Source organism: Exophiala dermatitidis (assembly GCF_000230625.1).
Source record: "Exophiala dermatitidis NIH/UT8656 unplaced genomic scaffold supercont1.6, whole genome shotgun sequence".
NCBI lineage: Eukaryota > Fungi > Ascomycota > Eurotiomycetes > Chaetothyriales > Herpotrichiellaceae > Exophiala > Exophiala dermatitidis.
This window is the reverse complement of record NW_008751651.1, coordinates 1,895,618-1,918,921: the sequence shown is the minus strand read 5'-3', so window position 1 is coordinate 1,918,921 and position 23,304 is coordinate 1,895,618. Positions and strand designations below refer to the sequence as shown.

Genomic DNA, 23,304 nt, shown 5'->3' with positions numbered 1-23,304 from the left:
GCTTGATGCAATTGGCCCCAATGCCATAGCCGGCTCTTCCTGCCACCCACCCCACAGGTGCTCCTCCTGCGCCGGCATTGATATGTTGGTTTGTGGTCTCAAAATGAAGGATACTACGAAGAAACAGCTCTTAATTACGCGGGAACCGGATCCTCATAATACCCAGCAATTCCTTTTGTGATTCAACAATGCTCGTGGATGATTGATGAGAAGTGAAAAAATTTGCACCAGCTGTCGTCTCAGCCTTATATGTGCCATCCCATCCGCATCCTCTTCATGACCGACCGTCCCTCAACGGCTCCCTAGGAAGATTGATGCCTGGGATATCAAAACACTCATGCTGCATTGGCTCAGAGGCTGGTAGGTTCCTGGCCTTAGTAAGACTCACAGCATATCGCCTGTCACTGGGGCCTGCTTGGCTAGGTAAGCTTGTCACCCAAACTGAGCTTATTCTCAGAACATTGAGGTACAGTTGGACGGTTTGGAAGATGTGAACACTTGTTGCTTACTCGATCTTATCATTCTCTGTCCCTCTACTGCTGATGAATATGACCTATTGGCCAGATCAGGTATCTCACTGACACCGCCGGGTCTTGGAACAGTCGCCGTCAGCAGTCAGCAGCATCCCCGCGCAATCCTCGCCAGGGTTTCCCACATCTAACCTACTTGCCTCGAGGCCAGTCCCTTACCGTGAAGACAACCATTCCGGACAGTCCTCACTTACGGAAGTGCAACTGGGACAAAGAGCTTGAATACCGGTCAGAAAGAGGCGATTCACTGCTCAACTGATACCATGTACATGGCTGCAAGAGCTCAGATAGCAATGGCGAGGCCGTTGAGTTGATGGCATTGTCTTATACACAATATCTTGTATGCTACTACTATCAAGCTGGCCAGCCTTGGGGGCATTCTGGTTAATGTTGCACTGCAAGCCCCAAGTGCCAAAGCAGTTTACACATATAGTAATCATGACTTTGCATACGCAGCCTGCTTGCTTCAGATAATCCCTTCTTCTGAGAACACTCAATGAGGCTTCAAGTTCAGTGCTACCTTTCATTCGGATCAAGGACAATGGTCATCCCACCTACCGTGACTCGGACTACATAGGTAGACTCGCTGCTAAAGAGGTCGTGACGCAGGTGGGGTTTACCGCAGCTAAACATCAAGTACAACTACAACTTGAACCTGTAGAAGCATCACTACTTCTTCACAAATCACCATCTTCAGTGGCACCTTAACTAGCAGAGACATGATCCAGGCATCTCGCATGTCTGCTGCATCAATCATGGCGGCATGATGCCCGTCATGACCAATTGTTCACTGTACATTCTCCGGCGTGCTACCAGTCATTCCCACGTCCTTCTGAGGCAGCATTTCCCACGTACATCTACAACCTCGCAATTGCTCCGAAGTCGCAGAACCATGGCTACTGTCAAGGAATCAATTCCACATATCATCAGGACGGCAGACGATCCTCGACAGCAGGGCGTTTGGACCGCGCGGATCAGTGAGATAGAGCAGGTCAACTCTAAGATACGTTTACTGAAACTGAGTCTTCCAAGAGATGGGGTACGTACAATGTGCTTCAGTTCAGGGTTTCCTTTTGTCGCCGAGCAAGCCTCTATAGATGACGGGGACCTGCTTCTATAGACCTGCATTTCAACACTTGTCAGGTTCAATTATCATTGATGCTTTCCCTTGAACCGCACCACAGTCGTCATCCTCCAGTTCTTCTGCTGTCTGGAGGCTCTCGCGCGTCGAAGCAGGATTGACCACCTCTGCTCTGTCCTTCAACATGTCTTCCAAGCCAATCCAAGCTTCCCTTTCATCGCAATGACTTTCAGACTTTCTCATTCCTTTCTTTCTGCTCACAATGAAAACCCCCAACTCTAGTAGCGGCCCCTCCGCCATCTCCCCGGCCAATACATTGACCTCTACATCCCAAATGTCGACGTGGTAGGCGGATTCACAATAACCTCGTCACCTGGAGCCGCCTCTTTCGACAAAACCGAAAATCCTCACATCGAACTAGCGATCCAAAGTTCGCCGACGAACCCTCCCGCAGCGTACCTGTGGCGTTCACCGCCAGAGATCCTCAATTCTACCGTGTCATTCAAGGTCGGCGGAAATTTCATCTATCCACCGCCAACCACTACCACCCAGAATAGCAATTTGGACAGAGTCGTCTTTGTTGCGGGAGGAGTGGGCATCAATCCCATTATGAGCATGGTTTCCGCGATCCATGAGGCGGGCATAACCGACACATCAAGTGGCTTACTACCAAAGACAGTGAGAGTTCTGTACACATCGAGGCGGGAAAAGAATCCCCAAGGACAACAAGAGCCAGTCCTCTTTGAAGAAAGACTAAGGAACATCGCGGGCCATTGGTCGTCCCGCAAAGATGTGATGGACTATACCTACACTTTCTTCGAGACGAGTGCCAGTGGTGAAGCAGAAGCAAAAGAGGACGAGGACCAGACCCGAAATATTACTACATGCTACCGCCGGATCAATCACAATGACCTGCTCGAGGCGATTGGGCCCCAGGAGACGAGACCGAATACTTTTGTCTATGTTTGTGGATTGCCCACTATGACGGACGAGTTTGTGGCTTTCTTGAAGAACACGCCGGGGGTGGATGTGAGGAAAGTGCTCTGTGAGAAATGGTGGTGACACTGGCAAGAGTCCATTTAAAATGCCCCGAGGTGGGCATTGGGTTCAAGTTGCTGTACGATGGGCCAGGAAAGTGCAGCCAGCAGCAGCAGGCGGTAGTATAGAAGAGCGAACACCGAATGAGTGGATAAACCCACATATTTCTTTGCTCCCACGGTATGCCATCATTGCTAGCATGAGGATGTCAATGACACCAAAAAGCAAGAAGCTGATAAACCCTTCCCACGCCAAAAACGCCATGCAGTACAAGAATTTTATGTCATTGAGAACAAATCTGTTCTGGTGAAAGGGAATAGGCCGATTTTCTACATGTCAACAACGACCTTTCCTCCATCCACGATGATCTGTTCGTCAATTCTTCTCTCGGTATCGCCCCATTCGAGCCGTTTCCACGTATGAATCCTCCCTTCGTTCATATCAAAGTCGAAGAATCGGATGCGGCGATGGTATCCGTAGTAACCACCGTAGCCGCCAAAGCCCGCTCCACCGCCATAGCACATCCACAACGCCGGCTTCTTTTTGTCTTTATCCAGTGCGGGCAGGCAGTAGTCATTGACGTGGTCATGACCGCACGAGACGGCGACAACACCTTCTTCGACAAGAGCGTCTTTGAAGTTCGAGTTGTATGCCGGCGCGGTAGGCGGTTCAGTCCAGTTGCCCACCCATTTGAGCTGGTCGGGATTGCGGTATTCAGGAAGAGGGATGTGGATGAACGCAAGGTCCATGTGAATGTGCGTGTATTCCTTGTGTTTGCGTTTCAGCGACTGGAAGTAGATTTGAACCACTCGATCTGAGATTTCTTGAGCCAGTCATAACCGCGATACTGCCGCTCATCGGGCGAATATGAGTGCGTGTCGAGCATGTACAACGTCAGAGCCGAGTGAGATGTCGAACCGCGACCGAGGATCTCAACGACATAATTCCCAACGCCCTCGACGTCTTCGGGTCCCGCTGTAGAAAGTGAATATGGGAGGCCGTCCATGATGGCCATGGATTCGGCACGATCCAGATTTCCTTCATCATCATGATTGCCGAAAATGCCGGCGTACGGGATCTTGTGCTTGGCAAACATTTCCGAGTACTTGAAGATTGCGGTTTGTGCGTCTGGCGCGGTGTCGCCGTTGACTTGATCGCCGGTCAGAACCACAAAGTCTGGGTTCTCGTCGTCGATCAATCGTTCCACAAACTCTAGGGTGCGCGGATCCGCCTCGCATGGCTGTCCTTTCGGCAATGCATCTCGACATTTTCCTAGCCCGGTAGAGAGGTGGAGGTCGGCTGCCTGCATGATCTTGAACTTGCCATCCTTCCTGATTCGGGGCACCGGTTTCTCGACTTTGATGGCCGGTCCTTTCCTCACAGTGAGCCGGGGCTCGGGGTTGTCTCCATTATTATCAATGAAGAGGCCCCGATCCTGCACCTGCCAGTTCGTCCGGGGGTCAACGGCATCCGCCCCAAAGAGAACGTCAACTCCTGTCACCAGTTTACTCGGATCAGTCCGTTTAGGCGACTTCTTGATCCATAATCCGGCTGGGCGTGACTCCCATCTCTCGTCGGTCGATTGAGTATCGGTAGATGTTGGCTGCAGGCGACCTATTCGTATGTCGTGAACCACCTCTTCGTGCGGCTCTAGATCGTCTTCGCGTTTTCTCTGGACATGCAGGTACGCCTTCGAAACGTACCCACTGCCTAGATATAGATCTTTCTCGATTCGATGCCAGTGGTCCGAGTCGAGCGTGCATCGACTGAATGGATTGAGCGACGAGCAGGTCACGACAGTCACGTCCGTAACCACGAAGCCTGGGTGGTGCGCTGGCAGATGATTGTGGATCGCGGTCGGGAGAACTCGATATCGGTTGTCGAGGAAGATGACGAGAAATAATACAACCGACATTAAAACACCAAGCTGAATGCTGGTGCGCACCTGGGAGATGGGTCAGTGATACAGGATGGGAATCAAAATAGAGCCATCCCATACAATTCTTCTGGTCATGCTGGCATGTGGCAGTTGTCCACGCCGCTGGCGTAGACTCTTCTATTTCGGCGCACGCCTAGTAAGAGATAGCAAATTGCAATCGTTCGACCATGGGCAAAGAATTCTAGAAGAGGTCTTGGACGGATGGAGGCACAAATTGAATGAAAGCGGTTGCACGACTCCTGTACCCTTTGATTCTGGCGGCTTGGTGGCTTGGATCGTCAGGGCCTTTGCCGCAGGCGAACTAGAGAAATCTGGGGTTCAAAGTTTCGGCCGACTTTCCGCAATCTGCCTGCGCTGGCAAAAAAGTCCTATGGCATCAAGTTTCACCATGAGGATGATTGCATTTCAATCCTTGACGAGAGTGAGCTAAGAGCCTGGTAGGGTTGGAGGGCTGTGGCATGTCCGGTATCTTTCAGTCTTTGAGACGAGCCTTGGGTTTCTCAAACCTCTGGTCCCGCAAGGATGCCGTTGCCGACCGCGTGGTGAAGGACTTTACGCGCTTCGCCGGTACCCAATTGAGCCTACTCTTCCTGTGATGGAACATCTTCTGACTTGTTCCTTAAGAGGGTGACAGGGCGCTCATCGATGGTGCAAGATTAAGTGCTCCTTTGCAACGCAACTCCAAGTCCGATTTCCAGCGCGGCGCCCTTCTACACAATGACATCCTGGGCAAACCATTGGTGCCTTTCTATGCTCCGGCTCGTTCGGGGAAGGGAGGGCTCTATAAGATCGAGTACCCGTCGTTAGATCAATATGTTTCGTTGACTCCGAGACTGGTCACGCCGGTGAGTCCGCCGCCCCCCTCTGCTCCAACCCGCGGCGACTGACTGGAACAAGGTGTACTCGAACTACGCCTCCACCATCGTATCGCAGCTGGACATCCATCCTGTACCGTTTGACGAGACTACTGCCTCCCAAGGCATCGCCACTCCAAAGCTGGAGATCTTGGAAGCAGGTACAGGCCATGGAAGCCTTACCCTCCACATCGCACGTGCCATAGCAGCAGCCAATCCTCCTCCTCCACAACTCGAACTCCCCCAAATTCAACCTGTTGATCCTCAGCGCCCGGAGCTGGCCGCGAAGCTAGAAAGGCAGAATGCTCTCAATGCAGCATGGAAGAACTGGAAGGACAGGCGACCTGCAGTTCTTCATACCGTGGAAAAGGTGGTTGCGAACAGATTTCATGCGGAAAAGATCGTAAGGGGGTTCCGCCAGGCATTGTATTGGCCTCACGTCGATTTCTATGCTGGAGACGTGAAAGAGTGGATTGCGGAGCAGTTCAAGCTGAGGCTTTCCAGCAAGTGGAACCCACTGTCTAGGGCTGAAGACAGCTTTCTAGACTATGTCTTGCTGGACATGCCTGGGGTCCATCATCAGCTCAAGCATGTGCATTCTGCCATGCATGAGGGCGCGAAGCTGGTTGTCTTTGTGCCCTCGGTGACCCAGATCGGGGATTGTGCCGGAGCGATTCAGGACGGTTCGCTGCCTTTATCTATGGAGAAGGTCCTGGAGCTGGGCGAAGGCATCAGCAGTGGCCGTAGGTGGGATGTCCGAATGGTGATGCCACGGAGACAGAGGGACGCACCAGACACCTCCGGGTCCGCTGCTGCAGGGGATCCTGTGCCGCGGAGTGAGAAGCCCGCCGAGGCCGCCAACACGGACAGTGACAGAGAACCGGGACTGGATTCCGCAGACGCAGTTCCGGCGGTGACGGTCGATGAATCCCAGGACGAGCCAGTCATGGTCTGTCGCCCTCTGGTTGGCGAGCGGACGTTTGGGGGTGGGTTTATCGCTCTCTTCAGGAAGGTCTCACCTGAATCTGCAGCAACGGCGGTCGAATGGCGGCGTGGCCAGACAGGTACGCAGCAATATCTAAACTCGTTCTTTTCAATTTTCTGATGCTGACTATAATCAGGTTGGGCTAAGAAACGCCATCGCTGATCTACTTGTCTAATGGCCAGCACGGATAGTAACCGCGAAGCGGCCATAGGCGAATACAAACAACAAGACGTCAAAAATGTTTATCAATTTTCGTCCCGCATAATTCTTCTCCCGCTATCCTCTTATCCAAATGGAAGTGTCACGCAGATACCAGGTACAGGAGTCCACATGCGAAAATCAATGCGTACCTCTCCACCGAAAGATAGAGGGAAGTCCATAACAAACTCCACGCGCATTGAGACAATGTCGACAATATGCTTTCCACATCCCGCCGCAAACCACCCCTTGCACCCGCCGCTGTACCTATTCTCTATCGCTCACACAGGAATAGTAGTGCAGTCCGCCTGCGCCGCGAACGACGGTGGCCACCAGGCATGGCACCCGCACCCGCTTATTTGACAGTAGCCGGAATGGCGGCCTTGGCTCTGTCGAGCACATTCTCCGCCACGGGCATAGTCCTGCTCTTGAGCCCATTGGCCAACGGTGCAACATTGGCCTTCAACTTCTCCGCGGCAGCCTTCAATCTCCTCTCCTTGACGACACGGATATAAGTGAAGAGTAAAATGAACAGGAGTTCAACGCGTTCCTTGGTCATCATAAGAAGACCTTGTACCAGCAAGCCCTTGACCAACTGAGGGCCGATTCCCTTGAAGAGAGCAAGAGGACCTTCATGCTCGACAATGTAGGCCATGACCTCGCCGAAACTCTTGAAAGGCTTGCCCTCACGAGCTGGAGGGGGTCGGGACTGGAGACCGACCTTCGCGACAATAAGTGGCTGAGTGGTGATGGTGGCTATGGATTTGGACAGAGCGCCGAGGACTGCAGAGTCGTTAGTCAGTGCCATGACAGAAAGTCATATGTAGTCACTCACGGAAAGACTGCCAAGGGTGTAATCTCTCGACGTTCGGATACAAGATATCCTTCAGACGCTGATATGCGCCATATGTGATTGCTGGGTTGACACACAGCACGAGCGAGGCCTTGAGGCCTCTCCAAAGACCGCTCCAGCCATCCTCGCTGTGAACGACTTCTTTCCCCGTCTCCCAAAAGCCCTTCTTGTGGCCCTTGGGTTGTGTTTGCTGCCGCGTTGTAATCACGGCCACGGGGATTGTGAATATCTGCGCAATTGCTCCGGCGACAGCGCCCAAAGACAATTCAACTGCTGTGCCCGGATGCTGGCCCGGCGCAGTCTCGTATTTTGTGTACAGGCCGCGCACCACCGAGTACCAGTAGAAATATGCGAAGTTGGTCGACGCTACGCCGAGCAAGGCACCGTGGATTCCGGAATAGAGACCGTGAATCCCCTCGTGTTCGACAATTTTCTTGATCGCGTCAAACGTCGATTCGTAGTGGTGGTGTTCTTCGGTATGTTGCACAATCTGGTTTCTCTTCTTGATTTGCACTTGTAATCTTGTCTTGACGCTATAAGAAACATTGTTAATTTATGGTCAAGGCTGAAGTATATAGTAAACGTACATATCAAGCGGGTATACTAGGGCATTGGCAAATACAGCACCAGCCGCACCGGCAACGGCGCTCTCCCATGGCGCCAGGTCCGAGGGCTTCGACATGTCCTCTGCAAGTCGCAGCGGGACGGGGACAATTTCGTCGTTGACTTCGGGCGACTACTCTGGTATAGTACCTAGGTACTGCTTTGTTGCTTCAGGTTCCGGCAGCCAGTGACGTAGAGGAAAGAAGGTATCTTGGAGATATACTTCTGCTGGGGAATGGTCGGTAGACTCCGAGGGGACAGAAAGATCAGGATCGCAGGGTCAAAGGCTTGGAAATCGGCCCAGTTTCCTTCGATAGGAATGGAATGGGAAGAACAGCTGCGCAAGAAACGAAAGACAGAGCATGCATCGAATTATGAGACCATGATTCAAAGGGTCATTGACATTTCTCGTCCTCCCCGAGCGCAACCCGGCTTCTCGCCTCGCACGGGGGAGGCTTTCTTTAGCGAATGGTTCCGACATGCGGTTGAACCGCGAAGCTGAAGCCGAGGTAACCTGTAATCGCCATCCCGCTTTGCCCCATTGGGGTGGCTGGGCTCCCGAACCCCGGGCCGTTGCCGACTGTTGGCATTAGTCATCAGACGGTGGATCAGAGAGGGTCCAAGCGTAGATACGGAAGAGTATGCAGCTGGTACACGCAGCACGATATACGACTGATTACTGTCAGGGTGTAACAAGTACTGCCAGTGTATAGATATTTAGCAGAATACAACTTTTTCTTCTTTACCTTTCTCGACGGCGTCACTCGGGCTTCGGCCAGACAGTCATGGATCAGAAGCGCTCAAGGCTCGAGACCCAGGCTCACTCCCTAGAGCAATCAATACCTCTCAACTCTACCACTAATGCAGCCCTCGAGGCCACCATCAAGAGCGCCGAGCTGTACCTTCAAGCTCTCCGTCTCGTGGACAGCCCTTCGGATCGAAGGAGGATCGATGCAAAGTGTAAGCAGCTGCTGACCCAGGCGGAGCGGATCAAAGCATACCAAGACAGATCCGCGTCGTCGTCCGGACGAGGAGGCCGTGGGACTGTCCCTCGGACTCCTCTGGCAGCACCAGTCTCGTCTCGAAAATTGACGACTCGAGAGAGTATTATCCTCCTTGAGGGTGCCAAGTTGAATGGCTTCATTTTCAAACCGTGGACCAGCCCACCTACACCCGATGAGTTCCGTCTGTTGGAGGGCGAGCAGCCTTTTACAGACTCCCCTGCTCTGTCGCTGTCTCCAACACAACTAGAATTGCTCGACAGCTGGAAGAGACCACATGAAGCACTCGCGTCTCGTACACTCCATACACAACAAGAGGACTTGCCGTCGAGTGAGACTATCATGCACTTGACCGAAGCAATGGACCTTGTGCAGGACATGACATCCGACTGTTCTGTCGTTGCAAGCCTGTGCGCGGCCACGTCGAGAGTTGAACGCGGACACCCAAAGGTAGGAGGATAAACCATTGCCTCAAAACCGCGCTTGGTCCCATTCCCATTGACCTTTGGCTTGCTCTCAGATCCTACGCTCTATCGTGCACCCGTACGACTACGAAAATGACCGTATCTCACTTTCGCCCAATGGAAAGTATATTCTCAAGTTGTACTTTAACGGCTGCTGGCGGCGAGTGGAGATTGACGACCGCCTCCCAACCTCTAAAACATCGAGAGTCCTCTACGTCATTGACCGCCGTCATCCTCAACTGTTGTGGCCGGCGCTGGTGGAAAAGGCGTACCTGAAGGTCCGAGGGGGGTATGACTTCCCGGGAAGCAATTCTGGTACAGACCTTGCCGTGTTGACAGGTTGGATTCCGCAGCAGGTTTTTTTGCATGACGAAAGTGTCGAGCCGGATGAGTTATGGGAGGAGATCATGACCAACTTCCGGAACGGTGATGTGCTACTTACAATAGGAACCGGGAAATTGCCTCGACGAGAGCAAAAGCATCTTGGGTTGGCGGCAGAACATGACTACGCTGTCCTGGAACTTGGCTCGGAAACCGGAGCGAGGGAAATGCTGATTAAGAATCCCTGGGCCGATGGCGACGTTTGGCGAGGAGCCTCACGAAGAAGACCGAATCGAGACGACGAGGACACCGCCGGTGCACAGTCAAGCGACGGTATGATCCCAGGCACTTTCTGGATGGATTTCAGCAAGGTCTTGCAGTACTTTGAGAACATGTACATCAACTGGAACCCGGGGTTATTCTCTCATCGTCAAGACCTCCACTTTTCATGGCATGAAGCACGACAGGCCGGACCAGGACCCGCGGGTAACATTCTTGTCGACAATCCGCAGTTTAGTATCACGGCGCAGGCCGGAGGAGAGATCTGGTTGTTGGCAAATCGCCACTTCCGGACCGGGGATTACACTCAAGCCAGCGCCGGCGCAAACGGGTATATCAGCCTATACCTATACTCCAGGAATGGGGACCGAGTGCTTTCGAGTGAGGGCGCGAAGGTTCGTGGGCCGTTTGTGGATTCCCCGAACACTTTATTGCGGTTCAAGGCTGCTCCTCGCGCCACCTACACTGTCGTTCTTGTGGCGCAGGATCTGCCGCCTGGCAAGCTGAACTTTACAATCTCAGCGTTCTCGAATGGTGCGCTTGTCCTCGCTGAAGCCCAGCTTCAGTATACTCATAAGCATACCATCCGATCCGCTTGGACGAGGTCGAACGCAGGAGGCAATTCGGATTCCGCAGACTACCTGTCAAATCCGCAGTTTCGATTCTCCTTGGGCAATGAACAGAGGGTTGCCTTGATATTACATGTCATGGATACAACGGAACATTCCAAACAGGAACCCGCACCCATCGGCGAGACATCTATCAATCCTGCACAGGCCGACGATATCCACGTCAAGCTCTTGGTCGTCTTCAGTGACGGTTCGAGGATAACTCGTCTCCGGCCCAGGGATGTGCTCGCACATTCCTACGACTACCGGAGGTCCAGCACTGTGGTTGAAACGACACTCCCGCGCGGAGATTTTACCGTGATCTGCTCGACTTTTGATCGCAATCAATTCGCGGAGTTCACGCTGGACCTGTACTCATCTCCGACGACTCGGGAACCACCTCCATCGCTCACTCTTCTCCCCGCAGACGAGAATGGCCGGCTGTGCATCAAGAGCGCACCTGCAATCTTCACCAACAGCGCCAATCGTTTACTTGCGCCTTTGACCGTCTTTAGAATGAGCCGGCTGACTTTTGTGGCGCGGGATGATTCTGATGCCAGGGGTGATCATTCCCATACCAGTGCCAAATCATCCCTATTCAAGATGACTCTGGAGCAGGGCCAGGGACCCTACAAACAGGTTCTCGCGACTAGTGAGGTCGACAACAACGAGTTCGGGACCGTGGCCTCTGGATTGCGGGCTGGAGATGTGGACCTACAGCCTTCTGCCTGCGGGCCGGGCAGTGGGGGATTGTGGTTGGTGCTTGAGCGGTTGCCCCAAGCCGGACAAGAATCACAGGATGTTGTAGATCAAGGCTCTGGAGTCGATACCCTCAGGGTTGACATCTTTGCCGACGAAAGAGTCGAGCTGGGTCCCTGGGGCCGAGGGGATGGTTGAGACGACCGGACCGGGTAATTTGGCATTGTCATACTACCTAGAGGTTGGATACTAGCATCTCTGAATATACATACTCTGCATAGAGTGTCACGCTTTCCCATCATGACCCTGACGGTTCCTGATATAACATTGTAGAGAGGTACCGCATGGTGTTGTGGTCAAGTTCAAGTTGTACATTCCGGCCACGCTGTGTTGACGTACGTCATCGCGCCCAACTTGGAGTTAGACTTGCACCTAAAAAAGCAAACCGAAGTCAGGTACGAGTCCGAGGTTACTGGCGGTGTGCCAGTGATTCCTGTCCTATCTTGTTGGTGCTGGACCGCAATCAGGCAGGCATCAACAGCCGCAGCCTTGCTTTTGTTGCTGGCAGTGTCGGTCAATGGGAAGGGACACCACCCCAGCTTCCCAGGTAATGTTAGAGTTGTCGGCCCGGCCGGTTGATGCCAGGTCATAGAACATAACTTGCCTTCACATCCCATGCAACTTGGCCATTCTGCCGGGTACTCTTTGGACTGACGTTACAGGACATCAAACGGCCAAAAACCGCACGGCAGCCTCCTGAACCCTCTTCTATCGGTCTCTTGCACTTGTCCTACCGCTCTACCTCGAGCCTCCGTCTGTCCGTTGCGTAACTCCTATTCAAAGTTCGGGTTGGAGCATATCTCAAGATCTTTCTATCGACTTTCATGAGCGGCACTTGGTGAGGAATAACTACGGTACACCTGGGAAACTGAGAAGAGGCAGAGTCACCCAGACATGGGGACCACGATGGAGACGCTCACCATCCGTGCTGGTGGTGGTGGTCAATCTTCCACGATTGCGAACGATACATCTCTGTTGCCGTTCTCAGAATCTGTGCTGTCACATCTCGTGTTGGCTTATAAAGACGCACGCTTCCAAGATGGCCAGAACTTCTTTGACCAGTCAGAGTTCCTGTCTTATATGGCATCCGGCATGTCCAGCGCCATGGCAGCACCAAAGAACAATGACCTCAGCTATCCCCTCTCCTCGTACTTCATTAGCTCAAGCCATAACACATATCTCTCAGGCCATCAGTTGTACGGCGAAGCCAGTGTGGACGGGTACAAGAATGTCTTAAGACGTGGTTGCAGGTGCCTAGAAATTGACGTATGGGATGGTGACTGTGATTCAGACACGAGTAGCTCATCAGATGAGGATGAGCAGGGCAGCACAAAGGGCAGGAAAAGGTCGGACTCAAAACCGTCCCGCTGGAATCGGGTAAAGGCTCGTGCCTCGAGAATGCGCTCTCGCTCCCGATCCGGGTCCCAGCTGAACAATGGCCCTGTTTTAGATCAAGTTCCAGCTGCTCACGCTCCTGGCACTGCTGATGGCGCTGCCGCAGATCGCTCCGCTAAAGGGTCGAGCTTGAGTCCGAACTACCTGGCCCCCCAGCCCTCAGCATCCTCCAATCCCAGAAGTGAGCCTCGAGTTCTCCACGGCTACACACTCACACAGCCTATAACCTTCCGCTCGGTTTGTGAATCTATCAAGGAGACGGCGTTCTTGACCAACGACCTGCCCTTGATCGTTTCGCTCGAAGTTCATGCCTCTCTTTCTCAACAGGAGATTATGGTGGATATCGTGAGGGAGGTCTGGTCTGGACTGTTGGTAGATATCGACAGGAAAAAAGACATTTCGGTCCTCCCGTCACCGGAGCCGCTGAAGCGGACCATTTTGATCAAGGTTAAGTGGACTACTGACCCAGACACCGGCGAATCCGTCCATCCAGTCGACCAAGTGGAATCCAATTCAACCCAAGGCAGCACAGGAGCCACGACGACTAGCTCCTCGGACAAGAAAAAGAAGGCGTCGAAGATCCTGGCGGCTCTTTCACACCTTGGTGTTTACACCCGGGCTTACAGCTTTAAGCACTTCAAACAGCCAGAAGCGTCCATCCCTTCGCACGTCTTCAGCTTATCCGAGAACAAGGTGCTGTACATGCACTCGGACCCATATGATGGTCCTGCTTTGTTTGATCACAACAAGAAGTATTTGATGCGGGTATTCCCGAAGGGAACCCGTATAAGCAGCTCAAATACCGATCCGACTTTCCACTGGCGTCAGGGTGCGCAAATGGTGGCCCTGAATTGGCAGAAGCTCGACAAAGGCATGATGCTTAATGAGGGTATGTTCGCAGGTACCAAAGGCTGGGTACTGAAACCGGAAGGCTACCGTTGTAACAAAGCGAATTCCAACGAAGCAAATGCTATGGACCGTGCAACCACGGCAATACAGCCCAAGAAGCAATATCTCGATCTGGAAATACGCCTCCTTGCAGCCCAAAGGCTACCCCTGCCGGCCGGCAAGGATACTGCCAATGCCTCTAGGATGAAGCCTTACGTCAAATTTCAGCTCCATGTCGACACCCATGGCCCTCCAGGGCAAGGCAAAGGTTCGACTGGTCTAAACCAAGCACAAGCTGAGATGGATTCAGGTAGCGGTGATGAACCCGACGAGAAATACTACAAGCGTAGGTCCGCAACGTCCAAAAGTGACTCTCCTGATTTCTGCAACGAGAAGATAAGCTGGCTGGGAGTTTCAGAGGTCGAGGAGGAGCTCAGCTTTCTCAGGTACGTATCCATTCTGGTTACCTGCATGGTGATGATTTCAAAACATGAAGTTCTCAATCAGACCGAGCGTCTCGGTCAGATTGCATAACTCTCCTTGTGCCTGCGCGAATTGCAATTTTTCCCATCAGCCCTTATTCAAGTCCTCACCGCACATTCTCCTTGGGCCACTTCCAACTTTCTATAACCCCCCTATGCTTTTCTTGTTCGTCGATGTTTCATCCTCTGCACCTTTATACCCAGCCAATGGCAAAGCTCGATCGCCCGCCAGGCTCTCCTATTTCATCGATATCGCAAGGGAAGACCGACATCGCCTGCGAGAAAGCTGCAATGCCCAGGCTTGTGCAATGTTACGCATCTTCAGAAAAGCTGCAGGAACAGAACCCAGCTCCATGGCCTGGAAAAGTATGGGTCGGCGATCTACCGCTCATGGCGCCCTTCTAGGCAATGTTCATGTACGATCGTGTTACACAAATCTCGTTTTCCCGGGCTCACATCCGTTGTGTACCCCACCCACGACTACCTGGTAGCTTGTTATTTGACCTGTCAAACGAGAGCTTGAGCTTGGCTAACTGTACTGTTGGATGTCTTACTGACTGTTTTGCTCTAGAGTGAAAGTAATGGACGATCGATCGATCAGCAAGGATGACCTTCTCGCGTGGGCTTGCATCCGTCTCGACCGTCTCCAGCCGGGTTACCGATTTATCCATCTGTTGGACTCGACAGGCATGCCGTCAAGGGGAGCTCTGCTTGTGCATGTTTCCAAAATTTTGGTTTGATGGATATGGATAGCACCGTTGTTGACGTCCGGCAGGCAGGCATCATTCGCCGATGCAAGCAATAACAAAATTCATATGCACTATTAATCGTCCAGCGGGACTTCTATCCTGGCCAGTCACCATGCATGATGTGTTTTTGGGCCAGGCTCTGTTCTACGTTCGTGGAGGTGTGAAGTCCGGATCGGATCTTCCTCTGCTCGATTGTACTGAAGACTCAACTCAAACGGGTTGATCGCAGGTCTTCGAGCTGTTTGTACGACGGGAGGATGCAACACCCGCTAAGCAGGTATTGTTTCTCAACAGTTGTGCTACGTCCTTCCAGGCTGGGACGTGATGAGCAGACGACCGGGTTGCTTGACTGGGAACTCGACTGGGAGCTCGACGCGTTTGTGTCTCCTCAACACTATCGATATGGTATTGCAGAGTTTGCAAGTGGCTTCGAAAAACGAATCGAGGGCCCTCACGCTCCGCCGTGACACGGTTCTTGACGTTTGCAAAGGAGCATTGCGGTATAAAAGGACGTGGGAATCCTTCTTTCTCGAGTCTCTAGCTAGCACTCTTTCTTCATCTAACCGGAACGACTCCGATCAGACCTTTATATTTACAAACTATCACAACCTATTTCGAGTTCTCCTCAGTCAATATCGCCATCCCATTTTCCACGTTTGTTTACACCATGGCCCGTCCGAAGTTCAACATCCTGGAAGACCCTCCCCACCCTCGCACGGAACCTACTTCTTCCAATGCCAACGCCATCGGCCCGCAACAAGACCGGACCCTGAGCCCAGGTGGTATTCGAACTCTTCCTGTAAGTATCATACGAGTTTACTATGTCTGAGTGAGGTTCAAGAAGAGGTATAGGAAACTAAGATGTGATTACGAGCACAGATGAACGGCGTGAGATGTCCAAATTGCAAGTCGAAGGGCGTCGAAGTTTGGGTGATTCCAGGCACTAGATGTCATAAATGCGGACATGCCTGCTGAGATGCCCAAGAAGGTCTGGGGAGGGCGAGAGCAAACTGGACAGATTGTCCACGGACGAACGAAAGGTGTGCTATACCATGCTGGCAAGCGAGCAAGGGAGAGTCATGATGTATCTGAGGTAGACGACGAACAGTCCAAGCCTGAGCAAGCAACACGGAATGAAGACATGAATCTGAGCAAGCGACAAGGAGACGAAGGGTGATTGATGCACTGTATTTTGGTAGTAGTAGCAGACAAACATCCCTTTCTACTTGATCCAACAGTACCTAGTACTTGTATTTTCTCATGCAGTGCACACTGGACAGCTATGCATACCATCCCATGTCACAGGACCGGATACTAGTGCACCAATCCAATTACCACTGCAGTACCCGAAAAGAGTTACAGTTACAAAGAATACTATGTATATATACCTATCTATTCTACTGCGCGGCCTGAGCAGCGGCATCCCAATCAAAGACACTCCCTCTGGGTTCGAAGCGAGTCGCCGAAGCAGCCAGTGTAGCAGCGTTCAGCTTTCGTTCATCGCTTTCAGGAACATGTCGCCCAGGAGCACCCCAAGCACCGCCTCCAGGGGAATTGATAATCAATCTCTCGCCCGGCTGCGTACTCAACTCCATCTTACCACCGATATTGATAGTCCGTTCCACACCATCATGTTCACGCTTAACATATAAATTCAAGCCGACTTTTCCGGGCCCGCCACCAGCCATACCGTACGGCGGAATGACACGTCTTTCACTGAGCATAGATGCAGAAAGGGGGATACGGAACTCGATTTCACGAGTGACGCCGTCGCCACCATTGAAGAGACCTTTGCCACCGGATCCTTTGCGAAGCCCGAATTGGCGCAATATGATCGGATATCGCAGCTCGTAGACTTCGACGTCGGTAATGCGCGTGTTTGTCATGTGGACATGCACGCCTGAGGTGCCGTGCCAGTAGGGTCCTGCGCCGCTGCCGCCGCAGATCGTCTCGCCGACGCCAAAGCCGGGGATTTCGTTACCCTGCGCGTCGACACCGCCGCCCATGCCGAACGAGATAATGTTGCAGTCACCCTGGGAGGCGGCGCAGGCCCCGAAGGCACCGAGGATGGTGTCGGTGATGCGCTGCGATGTGATTGGATTGCCCGCGCACACGGCAGCATACCCTGATGGGTTGAGGAGTGTTCCGTCGGGAATTATCACTTTGCAAGGGGCCAGGCAGCCCTCGTTGAGTGGGATGTCGACGTTGATTAAGCAGCGGAGACAATAGATGATGGCCGAGTGGCTGATGGCCTTCGGTGCGTTGAGACAATTGAACGTCTCGCGGCCCGTGCCGGTGAAATCGAACTCGGCGTCGCCCGTGGAACCGTCGATGCGGATTTCGAGAGCGATTGGGGATCCGTCGTCCATGTAATCGATGAAACGTAACGGCTTCCCGCCTGTCTCGCGGTGGGTTTTCTTCAGGAAGTCCCGTACCGCCACCTCGGCGTTGGCCTTGATCGCGTCCATGTAGAAGTGGACGGTTTGCAGACCAAAGGCGTCGATCATTTCTTGAATCAGCTGCGCGCCTTTTTGGTTCGCTGCTATTGCTGCCTTCAGATCCGACACGTTGTCGTTGTACGTACGAGTCGCGCTGCAGTTGGGGAACGACGCTGGCTCGTCACACAGGAACCGTCGCACGCGGTCCTCTTCGAAGTGGCCGCCCGTCACGATCTTAAAGCCCATGGTCATCGCCCCTTCTTCATACAGCATTTTGCTGTCTGATGGCATTGAACCAGGTCGCGTCCCGCCAATCTCGGCATGGTGGCCCCGTGATGCCACGTAGAAAATAATCTTCTGCCCTGCCTCGTCCCATACGGGCGTGATGATTGTGATGTCTGGCAAGTGTGTGCCGCCTGCGAGGGGGTGGTTGGTGAGGATGTGGTCGCCCGGTTGGAGGGTAGTTTCGCCCCGGACGTGTTTGTCGTGTTGGTAGCGCACCGCGTACTCCATCGAGCCCAGGTGGACGGGCACATGCGGCGCATTGGCCACCAGTTTGCCGTCCGGCGAGAACATGGCGCATGAGAAGTCTAGTCGCTCCTTGATGTTGGTCGACACAGACGTCTTCTGGAACATCCGCCCCATCTGCTCTGCCACCGACATGAATCGATGTCCGAATATCGATAGCCGGATCGGGTCTACCACCTTGGTGTGCTCTGTCGAGCCTGTCTTGGTTGTCGGCATGGAAATTACCACGTGGCGAGGGAGAATCCTCGCTGTCGCCTGTGGTTCCACGATGATAGTCTGCGTCTTGTCCAATATCACCGCTGGCCCTGGGATCAAACTGCCGGGCCTGGCGTTGCCCAAGAAGTAAACTGGCGCCTCGACTCGGCCAACTCCTCCAAAATAAATCGAGGTTTTGTCGTCGATTTGCTCATCAGAAATTTGGGAGAAGCTCATTTTCTCCAGAGCCTCATACGGACTCTCCGGCGGGAGTTCGAGCGACTTGCCGATTCCTCGCACCCGCAGCGTTTCAATCAAGACGTCCTTATTCTCGAATGTGAAGGTGAACTCGCGCTTGTGCTCCGCCACAAAGGCCTTCTTGAAATCGCCGTCGGCCGGCTCCAGCACCATCAGGTAGTTGTCCGTCCCGGCATATCTCAGGTTGAGGTACACCTCGTAATGGATGGTGCTCTCGGGAATTCCGTCGCTGGTCAGCTCTTTATGGACCTTTTGTTTCAGCCGGTCGATGCGCTGTTGGATTTCCGGCATTGTCTTTTCGTTCAATGCGCTCGACGCCGGCTCAGCAGCCTCGTGCACAACGTCCGCGAGCGCCATGCCGTATGCTGAAAGGATGGATGAATAGCGGTGGACGATGATCGTGCCGATTGACAGTGACGACGCAATTGCACAGGCGTGCTGTCCTCCCGCTCCTCCGAAACAGGCAAGATGGTGCGCCGACGTGTCGAACCCGCGGGCTTGGGTGAGCGCTCGAATTGGTTTGGCCATGGACTCGTTGGCCACCTCAATGAATCCAAGAGCCACTTCCTCGGCCGTCTTGCGCTGGCCTGTTTCTTGCGAGATCTGTTCGTCCAGGGCATTGAACTTCTGTCGTGTCACCTCAATGTCCAGCGGCTCATTCTCGCTCGGCCCAAAGATCTTCGGAAAGTATTGAGGCAGCAGGCGCCCGAGGAATAGGTTCGCGTCAGTCACTGTCAATGGCCCCCCCTTGCGATAACACGCTGGTCCCGGATGCGCACCGGCAGATTCGGGCCCGACCACAAACAGTCCGTGACGCCAGAATAATATCGAGCCTCCTCCGGCGGCGACGGTGTTAATGTCTAACTGAGGTGCCATCACCGTTATCCCGGCCGTCGTGTTCTCAAAGGTCTGGTGGAACGTCCCGTCAAACCGTGAAACATCTGTGCTTGTCCCACCCATGTCGAACCTGGAGAGCGTCAGGCAAACTAGACATCTGGCCAGGAATATATTCTCACTTACCCAATGATCGGGATGTTGACTTTCGGATCAAACGAAGTCCGGGCATAGCCCACCACACCTCCCGCAGGACCCGAGAGGATAGCTCGCAGTCCTGTAAATCTATAACATATGTGTTAGTCATGAAACTGCTACTTTGTTTTTGGAGGCCAACAAAGAATGCATACTTATCGAAACTGACCAAGCCGCCATCGCTTTGCATGAATTCGCAGCCCGTATTTTCTGAATTGAGACCGTCCTCGAAGCCAGCCCGGAAACCTTCAATGTATTTCTTGACAATCGGGGTCAAGTAGGCATCCACGGTAGCCGAAGCGCCGCGAGAGGTCAATTTGATCATAGGCAAGAGCTGGCTAGAGAGGGAGATCTGTGTAAAGCCAATGGACTGCGCAATCCGCCTAACTGCCAGTTCATGTTCTTGGAAGGTATAGGAATGGGCCAAGCAGACGGCAATTGACCTATATCCTCTGTCGTAAAGACTCTGCAGGTCTTTCCGGGTCTTCTGCTCATCCAGTCTGTCCAGGATGCGGATGACATCGCCGCTGACTCCCTTGACCAGGTCAGGATCAGTTTCCAGAGCCTGGGCGAGTGCTGCATGATCTGGCCGGGGGTTCTGCTGATAGTCCTCGATAGTGACTCGCTCATCGATCTCAATCACATCCTGGAAAAGGACTTCTGGCCGCTCGATGTTGAGGGCGAAGAGCTTCGGCCGCGACTGATTCCCGATGATGAGAGCGTCCTTGAATCCTTTGGTAATGCAGAGGGCAATCCGCTCGCCTTTCCGTTCAAGGAGCGCATTCGTAGCCACCGTGGTGCCCATACGGACATGGAAATCGGAGAAGCCGCCGATGTCGAGCTTTTGATTCCGTGGAAACGAGCGGCCAGTGGCCTCCTCGAGGATCCTGCGGATGCCTTCGATTGGTGCATCTTGATAGTTGCCAGGATCCTGTGAGAGCAGCTTGACCACTATGTCCTCATCGCGACCTTCCACGATGCCCAGGCAGTCGGTGAACGTCCCTCCACGATCTGAAAAGCACAATCAGCACAGTCTGAGAATATGGTATCTTGCGCATACCGATCGCGACCTTGATCTTGAGGCCATCGACCTCGACTTGGACTTTGTGAGGCGACATGGTCAATCACCGGTTTGTTTGCGTCTGATGGACGAACGAACCGCGAGAACAACAAATCGCCTCTTTCTTTGTGCCGCAGCGACAGATTCAGCCAAACTCAACCTCGGGCAATTTTGTCATTACGCGCGGCCGCCCTAGGTGCTGTGCAGTCCTTTTTATCTGCGCGAGGTCGGAGACCAGAGCCATTTCATGAGACCACAACATGGCGTCGCGGGTCAATGTGTCACGGCGTCCATGAGGGCAACTGGCGTGGACGGTCTTCTCCAGGATTGGGACGCCCAGTGTCCCACAAATTGGATATCAACGACCCATTTTGGGGATAGTGGACGGTGGACGTCTCCCCCGGCACGAGGGGCATAACCTAGGTTGGACGGTAAGTTTACACAGATAACGGACCGACCTTCCCTCGACCCTGGTGCTGTGGAGACCCTATTCCTCCTGGAACGACCTTCCTCTACCCCAGGCCTTGATCCGGCACCCGCTTCATATGGATGATTCACAGCTTCTGGAGTCTGACACGATAGTGCCCAATGACATGATCGGAAACGGAATGGTTTTGATAACGAGGGCCTTGTGTTCGCCTCCTCCGCACTTGGCTTCTGATATCAGCAACATACCTGGCACTGGCAGCTATCCAGTTGGACTGGGGAAGAAAATGCTTAAGTACAGGGGTCGCACTCCTCAAAGGTATAACAACAACGACATCTGCTCTGTGTGACACTGTTTCTCGAAGCCTCTGAGTGCCACCAGTCTCTCTGATTGCGTTGATATCCCTTGACGATCACTGGTTATCCTGGGCCTCTCCAGATGGACTACGAGAAGAATCCCAAGAGCGATACAGCTCAAGCAGCCGCAGACAAGGCCGGGGCCGACATTGAAATTGCCAACACTCTCTCACAGCAAGGGGATCAAGATGTCGCCGTCACATTCTTGGCCGGGCTGGATCCGTCCATCACCGAGAAGGAGGTGACGAAAGAGGAGGCTCGAAAGGTGCTCTGGAAGATTGATCTGATCATCCTGCCTCTGGTGGCGGCAACCATCATCCTGGCGGCCGTGGACAAAGTCATCATATCCAACGCAGCCATCTACGGGATGCGCGAGGACGCCCATCTGACCAGCGACCAGTACTCGTGGGTAGGATCAATCTTCTACTTTGGGTACTTGGTGCTCGAGTATCCCAGCGCAATATTGATCCAACGGCTGCCAGTAGCCAAACTGCTCGCTGGTGCGGTGTTCAGCTGGGGGGTGATCATGATGTGCATTGCGGCGACGCACAACTTTGGCGGCTTGGCCACCTGCCGGTTCATCATGGGCATGTCAGAAGCGCTCATATTTCCTGTGTCCAGCATCCTCACCGTGATGTGGTGGACTCGCGAAGAACAACCCATCAGGGTGGCGTTCTGGTTCAACCAAGGCTCATCCATCTTCTCCGGCATTATCAGCTATGGTATCGGACACACGCACACCAGCATCGCTCCCTGGCGCCTTTTGTTTCTTGTGCTCGGCGGCTATTCGTTCCTCTGGGCTGTCGTCATTTGGTTCTGCTTGCCCGACACGCCCGTGACATGCCGGTGGTTGAGTGCCCGCGAAAAATACATCTGCCTCCGCCGCGTCAAGGACAACAAGACGGGTATCGAAGACCGCAAGATCAAATGGTACCAGATCAAAGAGTGTCTGACGGATCCCAAGACGTGGGCGCTGGCCACCTTCGCCGTGGCCCAGAACATCCCCAACGGCGGCCTGGTCACCTTTGCTGCCATCATCGTCTCCGGGCTCGGGTACTCGAAACTCAACACCACTCTCCTGGGCATCCCGACCGGCGTCCTCGCGACGGTGTGGCAACTGATGCTGGCTTTTCTGTGTGCTCACATCCCCAATATTCGGTGCTTGACCATCGCCGTTGCCAATCTCGTGCCCATGATCTGTGCCATTCTCATGTGGAAGCTGCCCCGCGACAACAAGCACGGTCTGCTCGCCGCTTACTACGTCTTTTACACCTACTGGGCGCCTTATGTCCTGGCGACTTCCCTCCCCATGGCCAACACCTCGGGTCACTCCAAAAAGGTCACCATGAACGCCATATTTTTCGTCTCTTACTGCCTGGGAAATATTTTGGGCCCGCAAGTTTTCCGCAGCTCCGATGCTCCCGATTACTCCCATGGATATATCGGCTTGCTCTGCTGCATTGTCGTGGCGATTGGCTCCATCATTGTGTACGGCTGTCTTTGCTTCTTCGAGAACAAGCGACGTGCTGCTGCCGTCGTTCAGGCAAATGAACTTGGTGCTGCACATGATACGCAGGAGGACATGATTGCTGCGTTCCAGGATTTGACTGATAAGGAGAAGAAGACGTTTGTCTACACCTATTGATTGAGAGCTGAGACAACGGGCGTACCTACCTATAGGCAGCTTACCTTATGTACGGGCAAAGTATAGTTGTCTTTTGCATTACCCACGTTGCGAAGGGAATACACCGGGGACGTCATGGCTTCGCCTTTGCACTTCACCAGATAGTATATGTTCTGACTGAGCCGTGAAGTTGTAACCCAGTAACAGGTTCTGTCAATCAACGATCTCAGAAGACAGACATCGAGATGTGATAATTACGTGGACTGATAGCAATTGAAGTCACCCGCTGCTACTGCAGTGGGAGAGATCTTAGGAATCCTTGCCAAGCACACACATGTAGAAAAGTTTGGTCGGGGGTCGCT

The 23,304-nt window shown here is 53.3% G+C and overlaps 10 protein-coding genes across 10 annotated transcripts; 6 read left to right on the top strand and 4 right to left on the bottom strand.

Moving 5' to 3' along the window:
- Positions 1-1,422: 1,422 nt before the first annotated feature.
- HMPREF1120_07524 (uncharacterized protein) lies at positions 1,423-2,673 on the top strand (the record flags this gene model as incomplete). Its single annotated transcript, XM_009161749.1, has 2 exons — positions 1,423-1,569; positions 1,897-2,673. 2 exons carry the CDS (start codon positions 1,423-1,425, stop codon positions 2,671-2,673), a joined length of 924 nt encoding a protein of 307 aa, XP_009159997.1.
- Positions 2,674-2,978: 305 nt separating this feature from the next.
- On the bottom strand, positions 2,979-3,398 carry HMPREF1120_07523 (phosphoesterase; the record flags this gene model as incomplete). The annotated part of the gene is made up of 1 exon (XM_009161748.1): positions 2,979-3,398. One exon carries the CDS (start codon positions 3,396-3,398, stop codon positions 2,979-2,981), a length of 420 nt encoding a protein of 139 aa, XP_009159996.1.
- Positions 3,399-3,430: 32 nt separating this feature from the next.
- Positions 3,431-4,663, bottom strand: HMPREF1120_07522 (phosphoesterase; the record flags this gene model as incomplete). The annotated part of the gene is made up of 2 exons (XM_009161747.1): positions 3,431-4,594; positions 4,649-4,663. 2 exons carry the CDS (start codon positions 4,661-4,663, stop codon positions 3,431-3,433), a joined length of 1,179 nt encoding a protein of 392 aa, XP_009159995.1.
- A 283-nt stretch (positions 4,664-4,946) lies between these two features.
- Positions 4,947-7,890, top strand: HMPREF1120_07521 (uncharacterized protein). The gene is made up of 4 exons (XM_009161746.1): positions 4,947-5,155; positions 5,213-5,433; positions 5,486-6,506; positions 6,564-7,890. Exons 1-4 carry the CDS (start codon positions 5,047-5,049, stop codon positions 6,587-6,589), a joined length of 1,377 nt encoding a protein of 458 aa, XP_009159994.1. The 5' UTR covers positions 4,947-5,046; the 3' UTR covers positions 6,590-7,890.
- HMPREF1120_07520 (MC family mitochondrial carrier protein) lies at positions 6,981-8,160 on the bottom strand (the record flags this gene model as incomplete). The annotated part of the gene is made up of 3 exons (XM_009161745.1): positions 6,981-7,408; positions 7,461-8,011; positions 8,066-8,160. The coding sequence occupies 3 exons, from the start codon at positions 8,158-8,160 to the stop codon at positions 6,981-6,983; spliced, it is 1,074 nt and encodes a 357-aa protein (XP_009159993.1).
- A 638-nt stretch (positions 8,161-8,798) lies between these two features.
- On the top strand, positions 8,799-11,751 carry HMPREF1120_07519 (calpain-7). Its single transcript, XM_009161744.1, has 2 exons — positions 8,799-9,532; positions 9,603-11,751. The coding sequence occupies exons 1-2, from the start codon at positions 8,867-8,869 to the stop codon at positions 11,649-11,651; spliced, it is 2,715 nt and encodes a 904-aa protein (XP_009159992.1). The 5' UTR covers positions 8,799-8,866; the 3' UTR covers positions 11,652-11,751.
- Positions 11,752-12,407: 656 nt separating this feature from the next.
- HMPREF1120_07518 (phosphoinositide-specific phospholipase C) lies at positions 12,408-15,018 on the top strand (the record flags this gene model as incomplete). The annotated part of the gene is made up of 2 exons (XM_009161743.1): positions 12,408-14,242; positions 14,850-15,018. The coding sequence occupies 2 exons, from the start codon at positions 12,408-12,410 to the stop codon at positions 15,016-15,018; spliced, it is 2,004 nt and encodes a 667-aa protein (XP_009159991.1).
- A 676-nt stretch (positions 15,019-15,694) lies between these two features.
- On the top strand, positions 15,695-16,204 carry HMPREF1120_07517 (uncharacterized protein; the record flags this gene model as incomplete). Its single annotated transcript, XM_009161742.1, has 2 exons — positions 15,695-15,826; positions 15,968-16,204. 2 exons carry the CDS (start codon positions 15,695-15,697, stop codon positions 16,202-16,204), a joined length of 369 nt encoding a protein of 122 aa, XP_009159990.1.
- A 220-nt stretch (positions 16,205-16,424) lies between these two features.
- HMPREF1120_07516 (5-oxoprolinase (ATP-hydrolyzing)) lies at positions 16,425-20,593 on the bottom strand (the record flags this gene model as incomplete). Its single annotated transcript, XM_009161741.1, has 4 exons — positions 16,425-19,413; positions 19,467-19,565; positions 19,631-20,486; positions 20,536-20,593. 4 exons carry the CDS (start codon positions 20,591-20,593, stop codon positions 16,425-16,427), a joined length of 4,002 nt encoding a protein of 1,333 aa, XP_009159989.1.
- A 373-nt stretch (positions 20,594-20,966) lies between these two features.
- On the top strand, positions 20,967-23,304 carry HMPREF1120_07515 (MFS transporter, ACS family, allantoate permease). Its single transcript, XM_009161740.1, has one exon. The coding sequence runs from the start codon at positions 21,401-21,403 to the stop codon at positions 22,961-22,963; it is 1,563 nt and encodes a 520-aa protein (XP_009159988.1). The 5' UTR covers positions 20,967-21,400; the 3' UTR covers positions 22,964-23,304.